Source organism: Amblyomma mixtum, chromosome 10 (assembly GCF_055824585.1).
Source record: "Amblyomma mixtum isolate Tamu chromosome 10, ASM5582458v1, whole genome shotgun sequence".
Classification (NCBI taxonomy): Eukaryota; Metazoa; Arthropoda; class Arachnida; order Ixodida; family Ixodidae; genus Amblyomma; species Amblyomma mixtum.
In genome coordinates, this window is record NC_143021.1 from 50,421,936 (window position 1) to 50,442,811 (window position 20,876).

The 20,876-nt window shown below is 47.0% G+C and overlaps 1 protein-coding gene across 1 annotated transcript in view; it reads right to left on the reverse strand.

Annotated features, from left to right (window-relative positions):
- LOC149325765 (ubiquitin conjugation factor E4 B-like) overlaps positions 1 to 20,876 on the reverse strand; it is a 125,686-nt gene that overhangs the window by 65,145 nt on the left and 39,665 nt on the right. Inside the window, exons 5-7 of the mRNA XM_089562481.1 lie at positions 16,283 to 16,367; positions 15,935 to 16,035; positions 2,164 to 2,278 (exon numbers count right to left, since the gene is read on the reverse strand). Of these exons, the coding sequence (XP_089418607.1) occupies positions 2,164 to 2,278; positions 15,935 to 16,035; positions 16,283 to 16,367 (301 nt within the window). The remainder of the gene's footprint in view (positions 1 to 2,163; positions 2,279 to 15,934; positions 16,036 to 16,282; positions 16,368 to 20,876) is intronic.

The window sequence follows — 20,876 nt, forward strand, 5'->3', positions numbered from 1 at the left end:
TTCTTCACTAGGGGTTTCATCTCTTCTGTACTTTGACTTAAATTTACTGGTCAAGGTCTCAGCAATAGAAACGAGGACGTCCTCAGGGTAGCCCGCTGACCTCAAGCGGTCAAGCTGTGCTAAGAAACTCTTCTCCATATTGTGTGTACAAGACCTGCGCAGAGCATTACCGAGGCAAAGGTTGGCAATACCTCTCTTCACAAGTTTAGAATGTGAGGAGGAGTAGGGCAGCAGGCTTTTCTTGGTCCGTGGAGAGTAGCTCCAGCAAACATGGCTTTCTTCAGAGATGGCGAGAGTCAAATCTAAAAACCTAATTGAGTCATCAAGGGGCACCTCATGAGTAAAACTCGTCAGGACAGGTATCGGTGTTGGGGATCTTTGTTGTCATCCGACGATGTGCTGGGTACCGCCACCATCGCTGATGGTTCGGGGCTGCCAGCATTTGCATCCTGGATGATAAATTACAGAATTAGTCCATCAGTGAAACATTTAACAATGATGATCTTACCGTGTTTTCACCTTGCCATTCCTCTGTTTCATCAGCGGAGAAGTCGGCGTCGGAGACATCTCCATCGGCGATTCTCCTGAACAATGCTTCAGCACTCGACTCATCCAACTTTCTTCTTGTCGATGCATGGTTCTGAACACCTGCATGTAATCAGTTCATTTCGTACTGCGTTTTCACAAAAAACAGACCATCCAGGATAGAATCCGCCTCTTTCATATTTTCGGCATCAAAGCGCCGTGTACACTTTCATGGATGCGAAATTTTGGTAGCTCGCCCAAAGCACTTCTTTTTTGTCTATGATAATGAAAGCTGATATTGCACTTCTTCATTACCTTACCGACTCATATCACATGACAAATTGTGTTATTCTGAAGCATTTAAAAAGAGAGCATGCGAAAATAAGAGCTACTTACTTGCCCCGCCGTAAAACGTGGTGATTTCCATCTTTACTCGTCGTTTACAAACACATTTTGACGTACCTGCAAGAGATAGCGCCACATACTTGACAGGGAGGGTCCGTTTACTATGGGCGCCAAATTCAAAGGCGGGAACTCGCCTTGCGTTCGAGACATGACGGAATTTATGTCGCGTCCCCGTATGTGGACGCAGCGCCTGAAGGGGATATCATTAAAAAATGAGCAATGAGAAGCATTGCAAAAATCCTCCACGACGTTACGAGTAAACCTCTTTTAATGCTCTCCACATAACTCCAATACACGAGCTATATAACGTCAATTTAATAAAATGATATAAGAGAAGTAATACCTACCACAATTTTTTTGAAAAACTTTATCTCATCGAACACCCAGAGAACACACTCATGCCATAAGAAACCGCGATGAATGGTTCATTCCCCAAACGCGAACTAATTATGGACGTCAAATGCTCAGCTATCACTTGCCACCATTGCTAAAAGCCTTGTGTTAGTCTTTCAAACATTTATTTTGTATCTTATTGCTTTTGCCATTTTGTCTATTCTTTATTTTTTTTTTTTGCCTAGCAGTTGTGTCTCGCTTATTTTTTTCCTCAAACATAATTGTTTTGTTAGTTGTTGCCAATACATGCAATTAAACAATCCTTGAAACCTTGTACAGGGGTGCAGGCGCTCAATCAAGCTCCAGTGAGAGCTTTTTGCCCGTGCCCCTAGCATCTGGATGATGTAGATAAAGATTTGATTTGATTTGTTTCCAAATGCCGCATGTGCTTTTATCCTCTGTTGAAAATCTGCCCACCCCTGCATTTGTTCCTGTGCACTGGTTTCTGTAGGTTTGATACTTGGGTTATGTCGAAATCCCATTGTGAAAGGTTTCCCTTTTTTGCGACTAGCAACATTTTCCCTGTGACTGCAACTACATGTCGTTCAGGAGAGCAAGCTGCCCGGCTAGTTGGTGATGCATTTTTCGAAAGAAGTTAGCGCAAAAAAGGGACCAGGGACAGAGGAAAGGACACACTTGTGAAAGAAAGGACACGCTCGTGAATGTCTTATGTGTCCTTTCTTTCTGTCCCTTGTCCGTTTTTTGCGCTAACTTCTTTCGAAAAATGCATGTCCGTCTCATTTTGGTTTCACATGTTGCCATGAAAACTGGCCGTAACAATAAAAACCTGTGTGCAACGAAGAGCTTTTGTTATCCCACAATGTAAACACAAAGACCTGCCTGTCTGAGGTGGTCGGCCGGAGCAGTGGCCGCATCCAGCAGGTCTCGGAGGAACCCGCCGGGCAGCCGCTGCTGCAGCAGAGGCTTCAGCAGCAGGCTCCTCTTCCAGGGGGCGCTGCAGAGGGAGAGGAGGAATATCTCTGGCAGAGCACAAAAAAGGGCGGTAGCAAAACTCTGGCTCTTGGAGCCAGCAAGTTCACAGATTCAAGCACAAAATTAGGGGGGTGAATATTCGAAATTTTCATCATCATCATCATCAGCCTCAATACTACGCCCACTGCAGGGCCTCTTCCATGTCTCTCCAATCAACCCTGTCCTCTGCCAGTTGCGGCCACTGTATCCCCGCACACTTCTTAATCTCATCTGCCCACCTAACTTTCTGCCGCCCCCTGCTACGCTTGCCTTCTCTTGAAATCCACTCCGTTACCCTTAAGGACCAGCGGTTGTCTTGCCTTCGCATTACATGCCCTGCCCAAGCCCATTTCTTCCTCTTGATCTCAACTAGGATGTCATCAACTCACGTTTGTTCTCTCACCCACTCTGCCCGCTTCCGACTGCAAACTTCCAACAGTTTGCAACTACTGATACTACTACCTACTACTTACAACTTACTACTTGATTCCATTTCACATCATGCTTTCCCTATCCGAACTATTCGTGCCTCCTACATTAAGAAATTACAATTTTCTTTTCATCCAAACCAGCAGTGAACTTTTCGCATGAGTGAAAGGACAGCTCATTTTCGTCGCTCCTCTTTCTGTTTTCTCCTCTGCAATGATGTCTAAGACCACTAAATAATTTACAGCTGCATTTCTTTTCTCATATTTCAGCTTCAACAACCGAAATATGGCAGCACCATATAACAAGTGTCTAGGTCATGTGAGGCATGAAAAAAAAAAACGGCAATATAATTATTGACACACAATTTGAAGCCACTACAACACTTAAGCCAGCCTGCTAAGAGCAGGAATGACGATAAAACGAAGTATTAGCCACTGTATTGCAGTTTTTTTTTTTTTTTTTTTTTACGTCTCGCATGACCTTAACACTCCTTACAGGTCACAGCCATCCTTCAGTTTCCAAGACCAAAAACGAAAAATCGTAACTTAGTTATGAATTGTTTAGCACCTGTAGGCAAATACTCTATGGCAATCCATGTACTCTAATATCTTACACATCATTACAGAGAAAAAAAAAAACGCGCAACTAATATGGGGTGTTTGTAGTTCTCCTTTAAAGCCGGTCTTTCCAAATTTATGTGCTGCCTTATTGAATAACACCTTTTCTCTCTCGTTCACTAGCCCCTCAGCCACTCAATGCCCGCTTTTCCCTCATGCTCATTTTTCTCCAATGGACCCCATTGTTTTTGATCCCGCCAGAATCAGAACCATCATTAGTAAACTGAAACGATCATCGTCTTGTGGTGTCGATGGAATCACATCAAAACTCCTTCAGAACACTACTGAATACTGCTCTATTTTATTAAGCTTTATTTTTGCCAAATCACTTAACGAGAGCTGTCTACCCAAAGACTGGAAAACAGGGAAAGTTGTTCCTATTTACAAATCTGGCCATTCACACAAACCGTCTAACTATCGCCCCATTTCCTTGACATCAGTACCCTGCAAAATACTTGAGCACATAATCTTCACCAACCTCGTCAACTTTCTCGAATCAAACCAGTTTTTTCATCCCTCCCAGCATGGATTCCGCAAATTATACTCATGCGAAACACAGTTACTTATGTTCACCAATGATCTACATTCATTTTTAGACTCGGGGTTCATTACTGATTGTGCGTTTCTAGATTTTTCCAAGGCCTTTGATAAGATTAATCATCAACTTCTTATACTAAAACTCAGTAACCTTAACATCGATCCTGTAGTACTTGACTGGACAATTGCATTTCTTTCAAACCGCACCCAGTATGTCACAGCTAACGAGACTGACTCCCTTGAGGTACCCGTCCAATCAGGAGTGCCTCAGGGATCTGTCTTGGCTCCATTGCTTTTTCTTATTTATATTAATGACTTACCCAACTGCGTATCTAGCTCTATTTGTCTTTTCGCTGATGACTGTGTAATCTACCGTAAAATAACTAATGCTTCTGATGTGACTTTACTCCAGACTGACTTAAACAATATCGCTTCTTGGTGCTCCCTTTGGCAGATGAAACTGAATGCTGCAAAATGCAAAACAATGCGAATTTCCCGCAGTCAATCATCCTGTCCAAGCTACTGTATTAATGATTCTCCACTCGACTCCGTTTCAACTTATAAGTACCTTGGAGTTCACATTGCGAATAACCTTTCCTGGAAGTTTCATATTAACTACACAACAGCCAAAGCCAATCGCATGCTTGGGTATTTGAAACGTAACTTTTCACTAGCTCCGTCTTCACTTAAAAAACAGCTATATACTACCTAAGTACGACCCAATCTCGAGTACGCTTCATCCATATGGGACCCTGGCCATGTGTCTCTGAATAAAAATTTGGAGAGCGTACAAAATCGCTCTGCTCGTTTTATTCTCAATAATTACCACCGCACAGCAAGCGTCACTAACATGAAACTAAGTCTAAATTTGCCCCCTCTCACTGTCCGTCGTAAGATTTCTCGTATTTGCCTCTTCCATAAAATTTATCATCATAACCATCAACTCAGGACGCGCCTGATCACAGATGCTGCGCATGTTTCTGCCCGTGTAGATCACTGCTACAAAGTCGCCATACCTCGCCACAACACCATGACATATGCACATTCATTTCTACCAAAAACATCCCGTGACTGGAACCATCTACCTGCTGACCTGGTCGCTATCACCGACAACCACCGATTTCGTACTTGCCTTACTAACATATTTTGAAGCCCTTTTTTTTTATTTTCTTTTTAAAACTTGCACTGGCGCGTATCATGATCTGTATGACTGTTCCTTCATTTTATTTTATTTTTTTTTTACGTTGATGCTGTACTCTGCTGCATTCTGTTCAACCAAACTATTGCACATTTGTAACCGACCCGTGTGCTTTGAATACGTGCCGTTTTTGTTCTTTTTTCGTCGTTGTTGTTGTTGCCTTTATATTTTTTTTTTCTGTTTCCTTTTATTAACCAAATTGCATAGTGTCCCTTGTATTTCTGCCCCTCCCCTCTACAATGCTTTTGTAAGCCCTGAGGGTAAAATAAATAAATAAAAAAAATATCATCACTGCTGTTGGGCACTCACGGGTTGGAAAAGAAGCACAGCACCTCATGGCATGTCAGTTTAAGGGGGGAGCTTGGTCTTGAAAAGAAAATTTCATTAATCTAGTCATAGTTATTAAGCAAACAAGGGAAGGGGAATGAGGGGCTCGTTATAAATATGACAGAAGCCAACAGCCACAGAAACCAAGGGGCAGAGGGGATTTTTTTTATTTATTTATTTAATTTGTGGTGTTGATCAATTTAGAATATTACTGAATATACTATCGCTTAAAGCTAATTGATTAGAAAAGCAGAAGAAAAAACAACCACATGCCGCCGGTGGGATCCGAACCCACGACCTCCGAATCACACGTCCGGTGCTCTACCTCTGAGCTGCGGCGATGGCTGTCAGATCTTCTGCTTTCGGGGGTATTTATGTTTACAAGTAACCTAACCTTGAGAGTGTTCATCAGCGCCACCCACGTTCATAAGCGGCGGACGTGGAACGTCCTGAGTTACCGCTGGTGTGACGTAGAACGCCATCGAACGAAGAGGGTAGAAGCTGCGTGAGAACCCTCTTATGCTTCCTATGGCGTCAAGGCTGCCAGAACCGAGGCCCTCGCTAAGCAATTAAGCAAACAAGGGAAAGGGAATGAGGGGCTCGTTATAAATATGACAGAAGCCAACAGCCACAGAAACCAAGGGGCACAGGGGATTTTTTTTATTTATTTATTTATTTAATTTGTGGTGTTGATCAATTTAGAATATTACTGAATATACTATCGCTTAAAGCTAATTGATTAGAAAAGCAGAAGAAAAAACAACCACATGCCGCCGGTGGGATCCGAACCCACGACCTCCGAATTACGCGTCCGGTGCTCTACCTCTGAGTTATAGGGTACTGAAGCTGCCACTTCAGAAACAGGACAACACATTTTCTTTCCCATTTCTGCAGCAACAACTTCAAAACCCTATGACTTAAGTTCTATGATAGGCAGGAAGACAATTTTACCCTTATTGCATTCCTTGGTGTCAAGAGAAAACTCAATGACACATTTCAGCGAGTTTCCCACAAGAAATTTTTTTCAAAGCTCTTCACAAAATACATGCATAAAAATTACATAAGTGCTCAAGGAATTGTTTTACATGAAATTAAATGACATATTTAGAATCGGCACACAAAAACATATATTCCCTGAAGATTTCTTAACTGTGAATTCATTAACAAATTTGTTTTTTCAAGACCAGGCTCCCCGCCTTAAATGGGGGTATTTTTGCATCCTATGCGCTCGCCAATAAACGAGTCTTTAGCTGCCAAAAAAATGTCACCATAGCCAAACGGACTTCAGTGTCGCCTCAAGTGAAACTACGAGTTCCTTGCACTGAATGCAACTGTTATCCAAAGAAATGTAACCAAGGTATCGCCTACAAAATAATTATTACTAATATGCAACTCCCTGCACACCCTCTCTTATTTAATGCCTCTTAGGCCCAGAAGGTATGGTAAATTATGTTGATTTTTAAGAAGACAAATTTTGTTTGCAGCACCTTTATTTCCATTCATAGCTGTTTTTTGTGGAAAAGTGTATCTTTAGCTTGAACCAAGTGCAGTAATATTCGAAAGTATTTAAAACCACTCGATTCAGTCCACAGACAATTTATACTACTCCTATTTACTTCGCAACCAAATATCTTTAAAAAAAATCAAAATGCTCTTAAAGGGATACTGAGGCGGTTTTCGAATCAGCTAACCTTCTAGTGTTTTGAAGTAGTGTCATTGCTGATCACGTCTGTGAAATTATTTTTTCGATTTTGGCTAAAACAGTGGCGCAATCGCCAATTAAAAACGCGATGTTTAAATTTCCCGCTCCCCGCGCGAGCCCAGGAGAGGGGAACAGCGGAGAGGGAAACCTCGTCCATGTCGGCCAGCGTGACGTCATGTTGAGGAGCCGGGGATGCTTCGGCGCACCCGAGCGCGCTTTCAGCGCGCGTTGTTTCTCGTGCTGCATGCGCTGTTCCTCGCACTGCGTGCGTTGCGACGTACAAAGCGTGTCAGCCGACCTTGAGAATCAGATTCAACAGGTACTACTCTGCGTTCGTGTCCACGAACAACTACGGCCGCGACAGTGTCGTCTTCCACTGTTTTCCGCAAGACCACAAGCTCGCAGCGCAACCGCTCGCTGCTGTGACGAAGAATTCAAGCCGACTGTGCTACACAGGCACTTTCGAATGACATCTGAGTCGAATGGCAGTCGAGACTTGGAATAGCATTCGAACTCGACGGACTCCCGCGGTGCTACACGACACTTTCCAAACACATTCGAAATTCTCAGCTCGTTTTCAGTGTACAACGACGACGACGATCCACTAGTCCGACAACGGTAATAGCACGGTGAACAGCAGCATGTGATTATAGTGAACTATCTAGTTCACTGTAATATGATTGTAGCGGGACAAGTTTTTTGGCTACACGACACCGACGAATCCGATCGGCGGACGGTCAGCCTGCATGCCCTCGGTAGTTCGACGGCTGAGCGAAAACACGCTGATGTGGTGACGGTGCGAATACATGCGCGCTTATACATTATCCGTATTGGAAATAAGCGAAACGAACGGCTATATTTTACATGTGCACACTTGGACACTCGCTAGCGATAACCACTTGCCAAATTAATTTCGGTCGATGACGACTCCGTTTCCTTCCGCGACGACTAGGCCTAGCGAGTCCGCAGGGTTGGATCGGTGATTGCGGTGGTTGTGAAGAACAAATTCACAAATTTTAGCGCATGCAAATGGTCAACGAGTGTAGTTTTGACAACAGTGACATGAAATCAACTATTGCTTACATCGCAGGACGCGCATACGATGAACGGGAAGCGGCGGTGTGACTCAGGCTGCCGAGCTGTGCTTTACGGCCAGCAGCAGTCGTCGCCGTCGCTAGCTTGTGGGTAACAAGTTAGGCCGTTTCAGTTCAAGCGAACGGTCACCAAATATACTTCTGGATAAAGTAGTTTAAAATAAAGTACTGGGCATGTCGCAGGAAGCCGGGAAAATTAGCGAGAAGCGCCGGTCCTACGCGATGTCAACAACCCGGCTGTCAAGTGTTTCTCAGGAGAGCGATCGCGTCGGCGCTTCTCACAGATTGTCGCACTGCGTAAACAAGCACGGGTACAACCGGTACAGAAGAGAAGGGATTATTAAATAGAACTAAAACGCATATTTCGTTTTATGTCTTGCAAACGAGCACAAGCTGTTCATACGCAGCAATGTAAACAGCAGCATATGAGTGCAGTCGTCCTCATCGGCGCACTCCTGGGGAAATTTCATGCACTCGCGGTAAATGTTCATTGGTGTACTATTATCTACAACCACTCACTAAGACAGAACACGAGCTATTTGCTAAACAAACAGGAGGAAAAAAGCGAGAAGCAGGTATCGAAATGAACAGCCACGGACCCGAAAGCAGTCGCGCGGCTGTGGGCGGGGCGAAGCGACGGCGGCGGCGAGTGCTATTGGTCGGTTCAGGCTGTGTTCGCGTTTCGAAGGCATTCCAAAATCTGGAATGTCTTCGCCGAGCTCCGTCGACTCGAATGTCATCTGAACCGAATGCCATCGAAAAACTTCGTGTAGCAGCGTAAGTTCGGCAGTCGAGTCGAATGACATTCGGTTGGAAGGCATTCGAAACAGCCGTGTAGCAGGGGTACTCGAAACACTTTCGTAAAAGCGGCTACAGGCAGAGCTTGTCCTAGTGTGATCTCTGGAGATTTCTGTCGAAAAGGCGCGGCTGAACCATGACACAGTTCCATCGATTTCCTCGCGCATAACAAGCGTGTCACCATTCCGAAGAAGAGCCTCTTTTAAAAGTAGAAACATGCTCACTTAGCCCCTGAAGAAACCTTATAGAGGCTTAAGCATGTGTCGCTCTCCTCAGCTTAGGTGCGGCCAGACCACCTGAGACGTGCTCAGCAAGGCTCGGTTAGTGATTTTACACTCGGTTCGACGTGTCCAAGCAAGCAAGCAAGCAAGCAAGGAAGCAAGCAAGCAAGCAAGCAAGCAAGCAAGCAAGCAAGCAAGCAGAGCAAAGCACAATAAAGCAAAGCAAGCAAGCATCGAAGCTCTTCATATGCGGCATCTCGTTTAATTCTAGCTAAGAAATTAAAATGAAAGCGTTCGACGTTGATTTCGGATGCAAATTTATGACAGAAATGAATGCCAACCGAGTTTTTGCAAAAAAACACCGCAACCTTACTCGGTTTCTTCATCAAGTTGTGGCAGCGGGCGAGTTGCAGCTAGCTTGGCTTTTAAACACACATATAGTTAGCAACTACTTCACTGAACCTAAACTGCAAATCTAGGAAGGGCGAACGTTTCCGAGGCAGCGATTAATATTTTCTGGCATCTGCTGAACGCGCCAGGAGTGAAGCGTATTTGTGCGCGTATTTGGCTTGGTTTCTAGCGCACCATGATTGCGTCACTATCTTGTGGTCACATGCCTCGCAGTGCTTGGCCACTGCGCTTCGCTAATTTTGACACCAACTTTGTGCTCCTTCATCGTTCACTTGAAATACTTTCTTGCCCCAACCTGCAACGCCGGGTACTGAGAACAAGATTTACACAGTGCTTTGGGCCTTTTCTTTAGGATGACGCTCTTCCGGGCGAGCCAGGAGGCGTCCGGTGGTGGTAATTGACTTGAGTATTGTTCGCACCCCTTCCTTTCCGAGCATACGAGCCGATGTTGTGCTGGCACCTTTTACGCATGGTCTGTATCGCGTCTTTGACGCTGGCGTATGCTTGTGCTAGGCATAGAATTTTTTGCTTGTGTCTTTTTTGGTTTCAGGCGATACGTGGAATGAGCAAACTGTAGTATCCTTTTCTTCGGTGGTCAGTAAAAAAAAATAGTCGCCGTATTCGCTTTTACAACGACACGGAAAGCTGCGATCTGCCCTCAACGCAGCGCCGGATCCGCATCGGCAGCTTCTCCCGTCCTCAAAATGACGTCACGACCTCTCTTGACCAATCACGGGCGGCGGCGCGCCGCGCGGCGTGCCCCGCGGCACAGGCCGCATATTTCGGCTAAAAAAGGCAATTCGCGCTTGTTTTTGCCTTATTTGGATGCGATATTCCAGTATACAGCATGAAAAACTATAGGATGCCGCTGCCAGCCCGATTTTCAGAAAAAGTGCTTCAGTCTCCCTTTAAGGAAACCCTAAATGAGCAAATGAAAAAAAAAAGAGATTTTTTTGCCAAACACAGTCGTTTTTACTGAGGTTGAAAAATGATGAGATATGTAAAAAAAGAAACTACACAAAATGTAAGAATCATATCCTTGCATTAATCAATGGATCTAGCTCAAACAATGATATTGGCGGGGTTCCTATGCGGCCCACAGCTGGCGAAGCCCAACCAGAGGAAGAGGCAGTTCCCTTGAGAGCAGTGCTGGCAGGGGAATTCCAATCAAATACATTGAAGAAGGATGGACAGCTGGGCGAGTTGGTAATAATTCATCAAGGGGGGGGACAGCGCGAAGAAGACGAAGAACAAAGCAAGAAGACTACAGCGCTCGTCTTCGCGCCGTAACCCCCGTGATGAATTCCAATCAAATGCAGTGTTCTCGGCGAGACTAGGGTGCAATGGTGATCCATGACTACTGTGTAAGCCCTGCTTTCGTTTCCCTCACTGTCGTGCTGGTGAGCAGCACAACCGAGGGAAAAAACGGTGCACAACCATACGAGACTACCTGTGTTCATTCACTTCCACAAGTCGATGGTGACGCCATCTCCTGAAGGTTGTTATTAATACAAGCAATTGCTAAGGGAACCTTGTGTTGCCCTTGGACACTACATCTCATCATCATCATCATGAGACGACTGCATCCACTGCAGGGCAAAGGCCTCTCCCATGTCTCTCCAATTAACCCTGTCCTGTGCCAGTTGCGGCCACTGCATCCCCGCAAACTTCTTAATCTCATCCGCCCACCCAACTTTCCGCCGCCACCTGCTACGTTTGCCTTCTCTCGGAATCCACTCCGTTACTCTTAAGGACCAGTGGTTAGCTTGCCTGCGTATCACATGTCCTACACAAACCCATTTCTTCTTCTTGATTTCGATTAGCATGTCATTAATCCACGCTTGTTCTCTCACCCACTCTGCCCTTTTCCTGTTCCTTAAAGGTTCCGAGCATTCTTAGAAAACATAAGAGTAGTGCAAAACCAGGACGACGGACACAAGGGGAGAGAACACACACCAACAACACAGGCGCTAACTTCCGACTGACGAAGAAAACCAAACCCAACCAAGTGAACGGAACCTGAGCAAAAGTAGCGCATGCGCTGACCTAAGAGAAAATATCGAAAAAAAAAAAGGTGCGATAAAATGCGATAAAGAATGTGAGGTCACGGATGTTTTGAACATAAGAAGGCCAGCTCTCGTTTAGACAAGGAAATGGACGGAGTACTAACGCAGTTATCTTGTAAGGCAGCAATCTGTGCCGCTTCCACAATTTCGTGAGTTAGCTTATCTCTACTCTTAGCAACGACTGAGCATTTGTCCAAAAAAGGCACGCACTTGCAATCTTTGCAGTGCAAAGCTAGATTGCTGCCGGTATAAGTCTTCATGTTATTATTGTGCTCCCGAAGCCTATCGTTCAGGCACCTACCGGATTGCCCAATACAGTCGACGACCGAAAATTCGGACGCCTGATTTTTCGGACATGCTTGATTATGCGGACTTTTTCGCGGCACCGCGACATGGCCCATAGAGCCAATGTGTAAGAGCGCTTGAGATTTCGGACGCACCGCAACTAACCACTCGATTTTTTGGACCTCGTTCGCACTCGCCGCCAGCACCCAAGCCGCCATATAATGTGTACAGTGGAACCTCATTAATTCAGACTGCAGGAGATATCGAAAACTTGATCAAACAAAATGAAATTCAAGCTTAAAGGGAGCCTCTTGCGACGCTGAAATTCTGCGCGAGTCGGCACATTGCGCTCGCGTGTTTTCGAATTCGTACTGTCCTTGAATGTCTTCCGCCGCACGAACTTGAACCGTAGTCTGAGTTCACGGAACTCATCTGTGCCGAGTCTTTAGTCCCGAACACGGAACGCGAATACGATCGCGGCGGCTACGCGCACGCCGTGGCCTCCGCGATCGAAGCGCGCTTCGGGCGCGCCGCCGGATCTTATCGCGGCCGCGATCTGCTCCGGCGCTGCGCTGTTCGCGGAGGCCACGCGCGCGCACCGGAGCTTCCAAGTGCCATCTATGGATGGCGCCGTGATCATTATCAACATTTTTCTCGGTCGCGATTTTCCGCTGTTCACATCGGCATCAGTATCGCCAGCTCCAGCCTTTCGTGGCGTGTTAGCATGCGTGTTAGCGCGTTCGCCGTGATAGTGGCTTTCGCGTGCTGCCGCCGAGCTTCACAGTTTTAGCGCGATGGGCAAGCATCTTAAGCTACACGGCTGGGAGTTAGCTCTCGAACGCGGTCGGTAAGCGTGCGGCGGGCGGGAAATTCGACGTGGCCGAGAAGTGCGTCCAATGATGGTGCAACCAAAAGAGAAACACAAGCTGTAAAAAGCGCGCTTTCCAAGGCAAGCCGTGCGAGTTTCCTGAACTGGAAGAAGAGCTGCTCCTCTATGTAATGGAATTTCGGAACAACGGCTACGCGTTGACAGCGGACATGCTGCGCGGCTTCTTTTGGCATGAGCGTGCACCAGAGCGCAGCACCAGCTCAGGAGTTTAAATACTTCGCGAGTGACGATTGAACGTAGAATAAATGTCGCTCATTCCCTGGTTGGTGTGTTCTTACTTAAATTTTTTTTTTTCGCATATCGCGTGTATGGGCCGCACCCCGAAAATTGGCTCTCGAATCTGGAAAAAAAAAAAAAGTGCGGCCCTTATACGCGTTTATACGGTATTTCGCGCGGCGAAATATAGTCATGAGGAGCTTTAGAATGTGTGCAATACAATTGGCCGCTTTCTCCGGCATAATGGTAATAAGTTCGTGATTTTTTCGGTGAAATTTGATTTTCCGGACTGCCCGATTTTTCGGTCGTTTTCGCGGTCCCTAGAGGGTCCGAAAAATCGGTCGTCGACTGTATACTGCTTGCCACAGGAGAGCGGAATGTTGTACACAATGCCCTCAGTACATTTAACAAATCTTTTTCTGTGGCGGATGGTACACTGCTGCTTTTGGGAGCAATGTGCGGAGGGCACGGACCTTTTGCATAACACACTGAGCTTTTGTGGAGCTGAAAACACCACGCGAACGTTTGCCTTTTTCCCTATTTTCTTGAGATTGTGCGCGAGACAATGGACATAAGGAATGACAGCCACCTTGCCTCTCGTTTCTTCTGTAGAGTTAGGTTCTTTCCGGAGCTTCTTTTTCAGGGTTCAGTCACCGAAAACCTGCTGCGCATGCGCTACTTTTGCTCATGTTCCGTTTTGGCTTTCTTCGTCAGTCGGAAGTTAGCGCCTGTGTTGTTTGGTGTGTGTTCTCTCCCCTTTTGTCGTCCTGGTTTTGCGCTACTCGTATGTTATGGATCAATACCGACTTGCTCAAATTTCCACCCTGGTGAATCATAATTCTTAGAAACCTTGACTTATTGCCCTGTGTGGCCGATTTCCCTATATAAATCGAATTAACATCTAGCTCTTGCCTCTGTTTTTGAATTCTCCCCGTACGGTGGTCGGAGGTGACCAACGCGTGGAGTGCCTTTCACCCAGTCCCGTGGTGGCTTGCCGCTCTGCGATTGGCGGAGTAAAACGTTGTAATATGGTCCGCGCGTATTTTTACTTCTTCGGGCTTATTTTGCGGCTATATTATCTGCGAATGAAACTATTTATTCACGGAAACCTAAAAAACAAAATAAAGCGAAAGCAAAGCCTCCACGGAGCTGGCTGAAAGGCACTCCATGCGTTGGTCACCTCCGACCACCGTACGGGGAGAACTAAAAAAATAAAGGTGGAGCCGACCGGACATTAATTCGATTTAATTACAGAAATCGGCCACACAGGGCAATAAGTCGAAATTTCTAAGAATGCTCGGAAAGTGTAGATCGAGTTCCCGGGGTAAAAAGACGAGTTCAGATTCCTCTTCAGTGCACCTTTAACATTACACCTATCATTTTCCTTTTCGTAACTCGCTGTGTTGTCCTCAACCTGGGTTAGACATGATGGTGGGCTAGCTGATTCATAGCATCAGCAAATACAAAAACTGTGCGAAGAAGACAGAATGAAAGAACACAAAGACGCACAACACAAAGCACAGAACTTCCAACTGGATTTATTTCATGAAAACAAGGGACTTATAAGCATCTCAAACATAACAAACAAGGTACAATCACGAAGAAATCATGCTAGAGACAGCGTCTGAGAAAGAACTGAGGTCACGTGGACACTAAAACAGATGGAGAGTCTGGTGATGCCCATCAAAGGATTCTATTTCTTTTCTTGATGACGATAATGGTGAACTAATGGATTTGTCATCTCTCTTGGCGATGTACAGTGCCTAGATAATTCCTCTTTCCGTTTTTTTCTTCGCCTTATCTGAATTTTGTTTTCTTGCAAAAGGGCCCAAATTTCTGCTTCAAACCTCCGACGCCATGTTCAGAGCTTTACGAGGCACAAATTTACGAGGCATTGTACAGCCTTTGTCAAAAGTTTGAAGCCCAGGGGGTTTGCTTCTGAAGCACACTGTCTGGTTCGTAATGCATCTCCAGCACTCCAAATTTGCTGAAGGTAAGAAGATTTTTGGTCCTGCCTCCTCCAATGGGTAGGACTACCACAAATGCTACAGGAGTTCCACTGCGAGGCTTAGAAGCAAACCCCCTGGGCTCCAAACTTTTGACAAAGACTGTACATCGCCAATAGGGGGGCAACTGTGTTAGTTCACCTTCTTTATCGTTGCCAAGAAAGGAAACAGAATTCTTAGATAGGCACATCCAGGCTCTCCATCAGTTTTAGTGCCCATATGACCTGGGTTCTTTGTTAGGTGCTGCCTCGAGCATAAATTCCTTGTGTTTTTCCCTAGTTTGTTAAGTTTAAGTCACTAGTAAGTCACCTGTTTTCACGAAATAAATCCAGTTGCAAGTCCTGCACTTTGTGTGTGCATCTTTGTGTTCTCCTGTCTTCACGCAGATTTATATCTGTTGATCACAATTTAATCTGAACCTTTTTCGTTAGCCTCCCCGTTTCTGCCCCACAGGTGACTACTGGCCTCGCTGTGACACGAACGCCACGGACGGCGTGACTGCTGCACGCACGCGCAGGGTACAGCCCTATCTCTTCGACTTGGGGGGGGACTCAACACAGACGGACTTTTCAGCGTAGCACTCTGCTCTCTGCCAGCAAGTCGAGGCCTCGTGGGGACATTTTCTCTCTAGCCCGTCCCGTCCGGCCTCGGAGCTTCTACCCTACCCTAACGTGGGCGAACGTTTGCTTGCAACCTTGCTGGTTAAACTGTTGTGAGTAAGTGCCTGTGTTGCCTTCTTTCTTGTGTGTCTTTGCGCAAGAATTATTTTGTCAAGTTCATTCCAGACATCGTGTAGGCATGCACAACCAAGACACTGTGGGCTCTCCCCATCTGGATGCCCACCTGGGTCCAGCCAGCGTGCCGCAGAGCAGCAGCACCACCTGCCGCACCACCTGCAGCCGCACCTCCGACAGCAGGGACGCCAGGGACTCCTCCACAGCACGCTGCACAGATGCCACATCCTGTTTGCACACACAACAATCTCCGGTCCCTTGACGAAAGGGCAGCACTACTGCTAAGCAAGTGGTGCCAGGCCAACCACGCTCACTTTCACAACATGTGGGAGGTGACAGCCTCACACAAAGGCAGCTGCCACTAACAGGCCCATCTCCTCCCCTTTGGCTGTGGCAGCAGTAGACGCACACAAACAAGGAAGCAGGTGCCAGGCAATGGAACTGAAATGGGCCTCACCCTGGGGCAAGTCCTCTCCTCGAGGGTGGTGCGATCATAGCACGACAGCAGGTACTCCAGGATTCGCTCCCGGCTTTCGTCCACCCTGTTGGGGAGAGGAGACCCATCGAGTGACAAGCAGCATGCACACACATGGTGCCTCAGAGAAATGGCCAAATTCAGTAACAACTGTGTACTGGTCAGTTTCCCAGCCTGCAGAGGATGCCATCAGCCATGGCAGACAATGCAAGAGCTATTTCCAGACGCACTAACTGCATATTGCCAGGACGCGCTTTACTCGTCCCCTGTGGTTCACTTTGCCACAGTGCACCCTCAACTCATCCCCTTTAGTTAGCTTCCCCGTGATGCACCCTCCTTAGCATGTTACTTTAACTAACAAGGAAGGGCGCTGGCGTCACAGCGCCACGAGCGCCATGAATGGCGTGTTTGCTGCGCGTGCACGGGGCAGAGACAGGTCTCTTCTGCTTGGGGCTGGGGAAGCGTGCTGACGTTCACATGTGACGCTCTGCTCTTCGTCGGCGGGCGCCTCGTAGTGCTTCCCGCCAGCCCGTCCCGTCCAGCCTCAGGGTTTCCCCTTGCCATGGCATGGGTGAACATTAGCTCGTAACCGTGCTCGTGAGTCGGATGTCCTCGATTCCTCAGCGTATTTTGTTGCTACCTGGCATTGTTGTTGTTGTAACAATAAATACCTGTTTGTGTCAGCCAGTTTGTGTCGTTCCTTTGTTCCGTCCGAGCAAGGCCCGCGGTGGTCAGCGTGCGCTCGGTAGTTTACACGATGACGGGGTGGGATCCGGTGGTTTTGAACTGTGTCAGCCGCAGTTAAGCGAGGAAAACGTATTTATCTCCCCAATTAAAAACCTCACATCTCGCGCCCAACATGGTGCCTGCTCTTGGAACATTGGACGACTGTCTGTTCAATGCAAACATGCAAGAAACAGTACCTCTTCATAGGCAAAGTGGCACTTCTTTGGTTTCAAAGTTAGGCCGGAAGACTTGATTTTTGGTTTCAAAGTTAGGCCGGAAGACTTGATTGCATCTAGTACTGTTCGAAGCCTTTTAAGGTGCTCTTCAAAGTTCGAGGCAGACACAACATCATACAAATATACCAGACAAATTTGCCACTTCAGGCCTGCCAGCACCGTATCCATTACTCGCTGAAATATCGCTGGTGCGGAACAGAGACCAAATGGAATCACCTTCAACTTGAACAGGCCGAACGGAGTGATGAATGCGGTCTTCTCGCGATCTCTTTCATCAACCTCAATTTGCCAGTAGCCGCTCTTCAGGTCCATTGATGAGAAATACTTAGCGTTACTGAGCCGGTCCACTATGTCGTTGATGCGGGGGAGGGGGTAGACGTCCTTCTCTGTTATGTTGTTCAAGCGGCGATAATCAACGCAGAATTGAAGTGCGCCGTCTTTCTTTTGCAATAGAACAACTGGTGCCACCCAGGGGCTCTTTGAAGGCTGGATGCCGTCGCCGCGAATCATTTATTCTGCTTGGTCCCAAATGGCTTGTTCTCGCAGCAACACTCGACAGGGGCTCTGGCACAGAGGTCGGGCATGCTGGTCGGTTACAATGCGATGCTTGGTAATCGGCATTTGTCAGACATTCGGCGATGACAAGAAGCACTCGATGTCGAAAGTGGGCGAGTCCTCTTGGTACAGCAAATCTTCTGCGGATGACTTGGAGAGAGTGAAGAAGTCTCATACGCCGGATATTTCATCAAAGAAAGCAATCGTCGTTCCTCTGTTTACGTCCCGGCATTCTTCGATGAAGTTAATCAGCAGCACTTGCGTCTCTTGCGATGCAGACTCCTCGGTCCAGAAGCAAATGTTTGTTCCCCTCGATGATAGTTTCAGTGTTATTCGTTTTTGCAGCGTGTACTGTGACGACGATACTTGAGCAGGGCAGGAAGCGCACTTGTTCCTCCAGGACACTCAGGCCAACGTGATGCTTCAGAGTTCTCATCGAAGGGATAGCACAATGGAAGCACAGCAGGCGGTTCTCTGAAGTCCTCCAGGGCTCCAGTCGCATTTCCTGGGGCTTGGGCGTCGTTTGTAGGCTGGGCGGGCCAGGGCGGCGTTCAGGAATAGCTGGTTCACATCAAAGAGGCGGTAGACTGTGTAGAGCTCATGAGGAGGAGGTGTTTTTATTGCCACTAACCAGCTCTTGCCTTTTTTCTATTATGAACATCCAATCAGAGCTTGATATACTATGGGTAATCTGCCGTTCCATACCACAAATCGTCATACTAGGCGTCTGCTACAGACCCCCCTTTAGTCATCATCTTCATCATCAGCCTGACTACGCCCACTGCAGGGCAAAGGCCTCTCCAATTAACCCTGTCCTTTGCCAGTTGTGGCAACTGTATCCCTGCAAATTTCTTAATCTCATCCGCCCACCTAACTTTCTGCCGTCCCCTGCTATGTTTGCTTTCTCTTGGAATCCACTCCGTTACCCTTAAGGACCAGCGGTTATCTCGTCTTCGCATTACACGCCCTCCCCAAGCCAACTTTTTCCTCTTGATTTCGATTAGGATGTCATAAACACTAGTTTGTTCTCTCACCCACTCCACCTGCTTCCGATCTCTTAATGTTACACCTATCATTTTTCTTTCCATAGCTCGCTGTGTTGTCCTTAACTTAAGCTGAACCCTCTTTGTTAGCCTCCACGTATCTGCCCCATAGGTAAGTACCGGTAAGATACAGCTGTTGTATACTTTTTCTCTTGAGGGATATTGGCAAACTGCCATTCATGATCTGAGAGAACCTGCCATATGCACTCCACCCCATTCTTATTCTTCTAGCTATTTCCCTCTCATGATCTGGATCAGCTGTCACTACCTGTCCTAAGTAGACATATTCCCTTACTACTTCCAGCACCTCGCTACCAATTGCGAACTGCTGTTCCCTTGCTAGACTGTTGAACATTACTTTGGTTTCCTGCATGTTAATTTTTAGCCGCACTGTTCTGCTCTGCCTGTCTAATTCATTGATCATGCTTTGGAGTTCATGTCCTGAGTGGCTTAGCAAGGCAATGTCGTCAGTAAATTGCAGATTACTTAGGGTATTCTCCATTAACTCTAATCCCCAACTCTTTCCATTTCAGGCCCGGAATACCTGCTGTAAACAGGCGGTCAATAGCACTGGCGAGGTCGTGTCTCCCTGCCTGACACCTTTCCTTATTGAAATTTTATTGTTGGCTTTATGGATGTTGCGAATCGGGGTGACGCGTTCCCGACTGCTGGAGGGGAACGCTTTCGCGTGCAGGTTCGAAGAAAGGAACAAAGAAATCAAACAAAACAAAACGAAGCTGTGTTTATATTTTAAAGGAAAGGAGCCAATAGAAGAAGCGAAAACACCAAGGAAAACACACACCAGAAACGCGTACAACACTAGAGACAAAAAGGGAGAGAGTTCACCGGCTATAAAGCGTCCCAGGTGGCGCGGGAATGCCTTGCAGGTAGCACAGACGCGGGATGGCGAGTTGGGATGCGTCGCTGGCGTTGCGTTCAGGGAGGCGATGGTGGAGAGCCAGGAGATGTGGAAGGGAGATGGACACGAGAGACGCTGACGAACTCCTGTCAGCCGCCCCCAAGAACTGGGCAGCTGCAGCAGGAAAACTGTAGCCAGGTTCTGTCGACGGCGTTCCGCAAACACCGTAGGCTTGTGCAGCCTATCCCAGGAAGCCATGGCTGCTGCCTCTTCCGACCTCGAAATGGATGCAGTAGGCCTGCGTCGTTGATTCAGGGAGGTCCACGGCAGCACAGACCCGAAGTCTTGACGGCTGCCACCTCCAGGCTTGAATGAGGCTTAATGGTCTTGCGTCGGTGATCCAAGGGAAGCCACTGGCAGCTCGAACCCAACGTCCGACCGCTGCCACTTCCACGCTTGAACGACCAGACTTGTGCTGCGGTGTCTTCCTCAACACCTTGGTTTGCTGACGCGTAGCTCTACGCTCCTCCTGCCTGCCTTGCGCACACCACTCGCATGCGCACACGCGCAATGTGGGGCTGGCACGTACGGCGCTCCACTGTCCGATGCACCACTGCCGACACGCCGCGTTCCGAAAATCCCTCACCACTGTGGTGTGCACATCACAATGGAGGACAATGGTAGCTGTGCAATCGTTATAAATATTTTCCAATATCCAATATCTTTCAGTAGTCCAATCTTTTTCTCGCAGTTCAATGATAGTCTAAATCAAATAACTGGCAAATATCCCAACGCGCGCATTCTTCTTTTTGGTGATTTTAATTACTCATCCATTGAGTGGCTAAACCTAACACCAACAGGCAACACCGAAATGATGAACTTTGTCGACGTTTGTTTGAATTTCGATCTCACCCAGTTAGTAACTCAACCCAAACGCGTCACACATGAATCCTCCAACATCTCGGACCTTATTCTAACTAATCACTGCTTACTTACCTCCGCAAAATTAGTGACCACAACAAAGTTTTACACGTTACTTTCACAGTCACCCCGGAATCACGTCAAACATTCCATAAAACAATTCACCTTTATGACAAAGGTAATCACAAAGAAATTAATAGTCACTTAATGGCGTTCTTTCCAATCTTTGATACAGG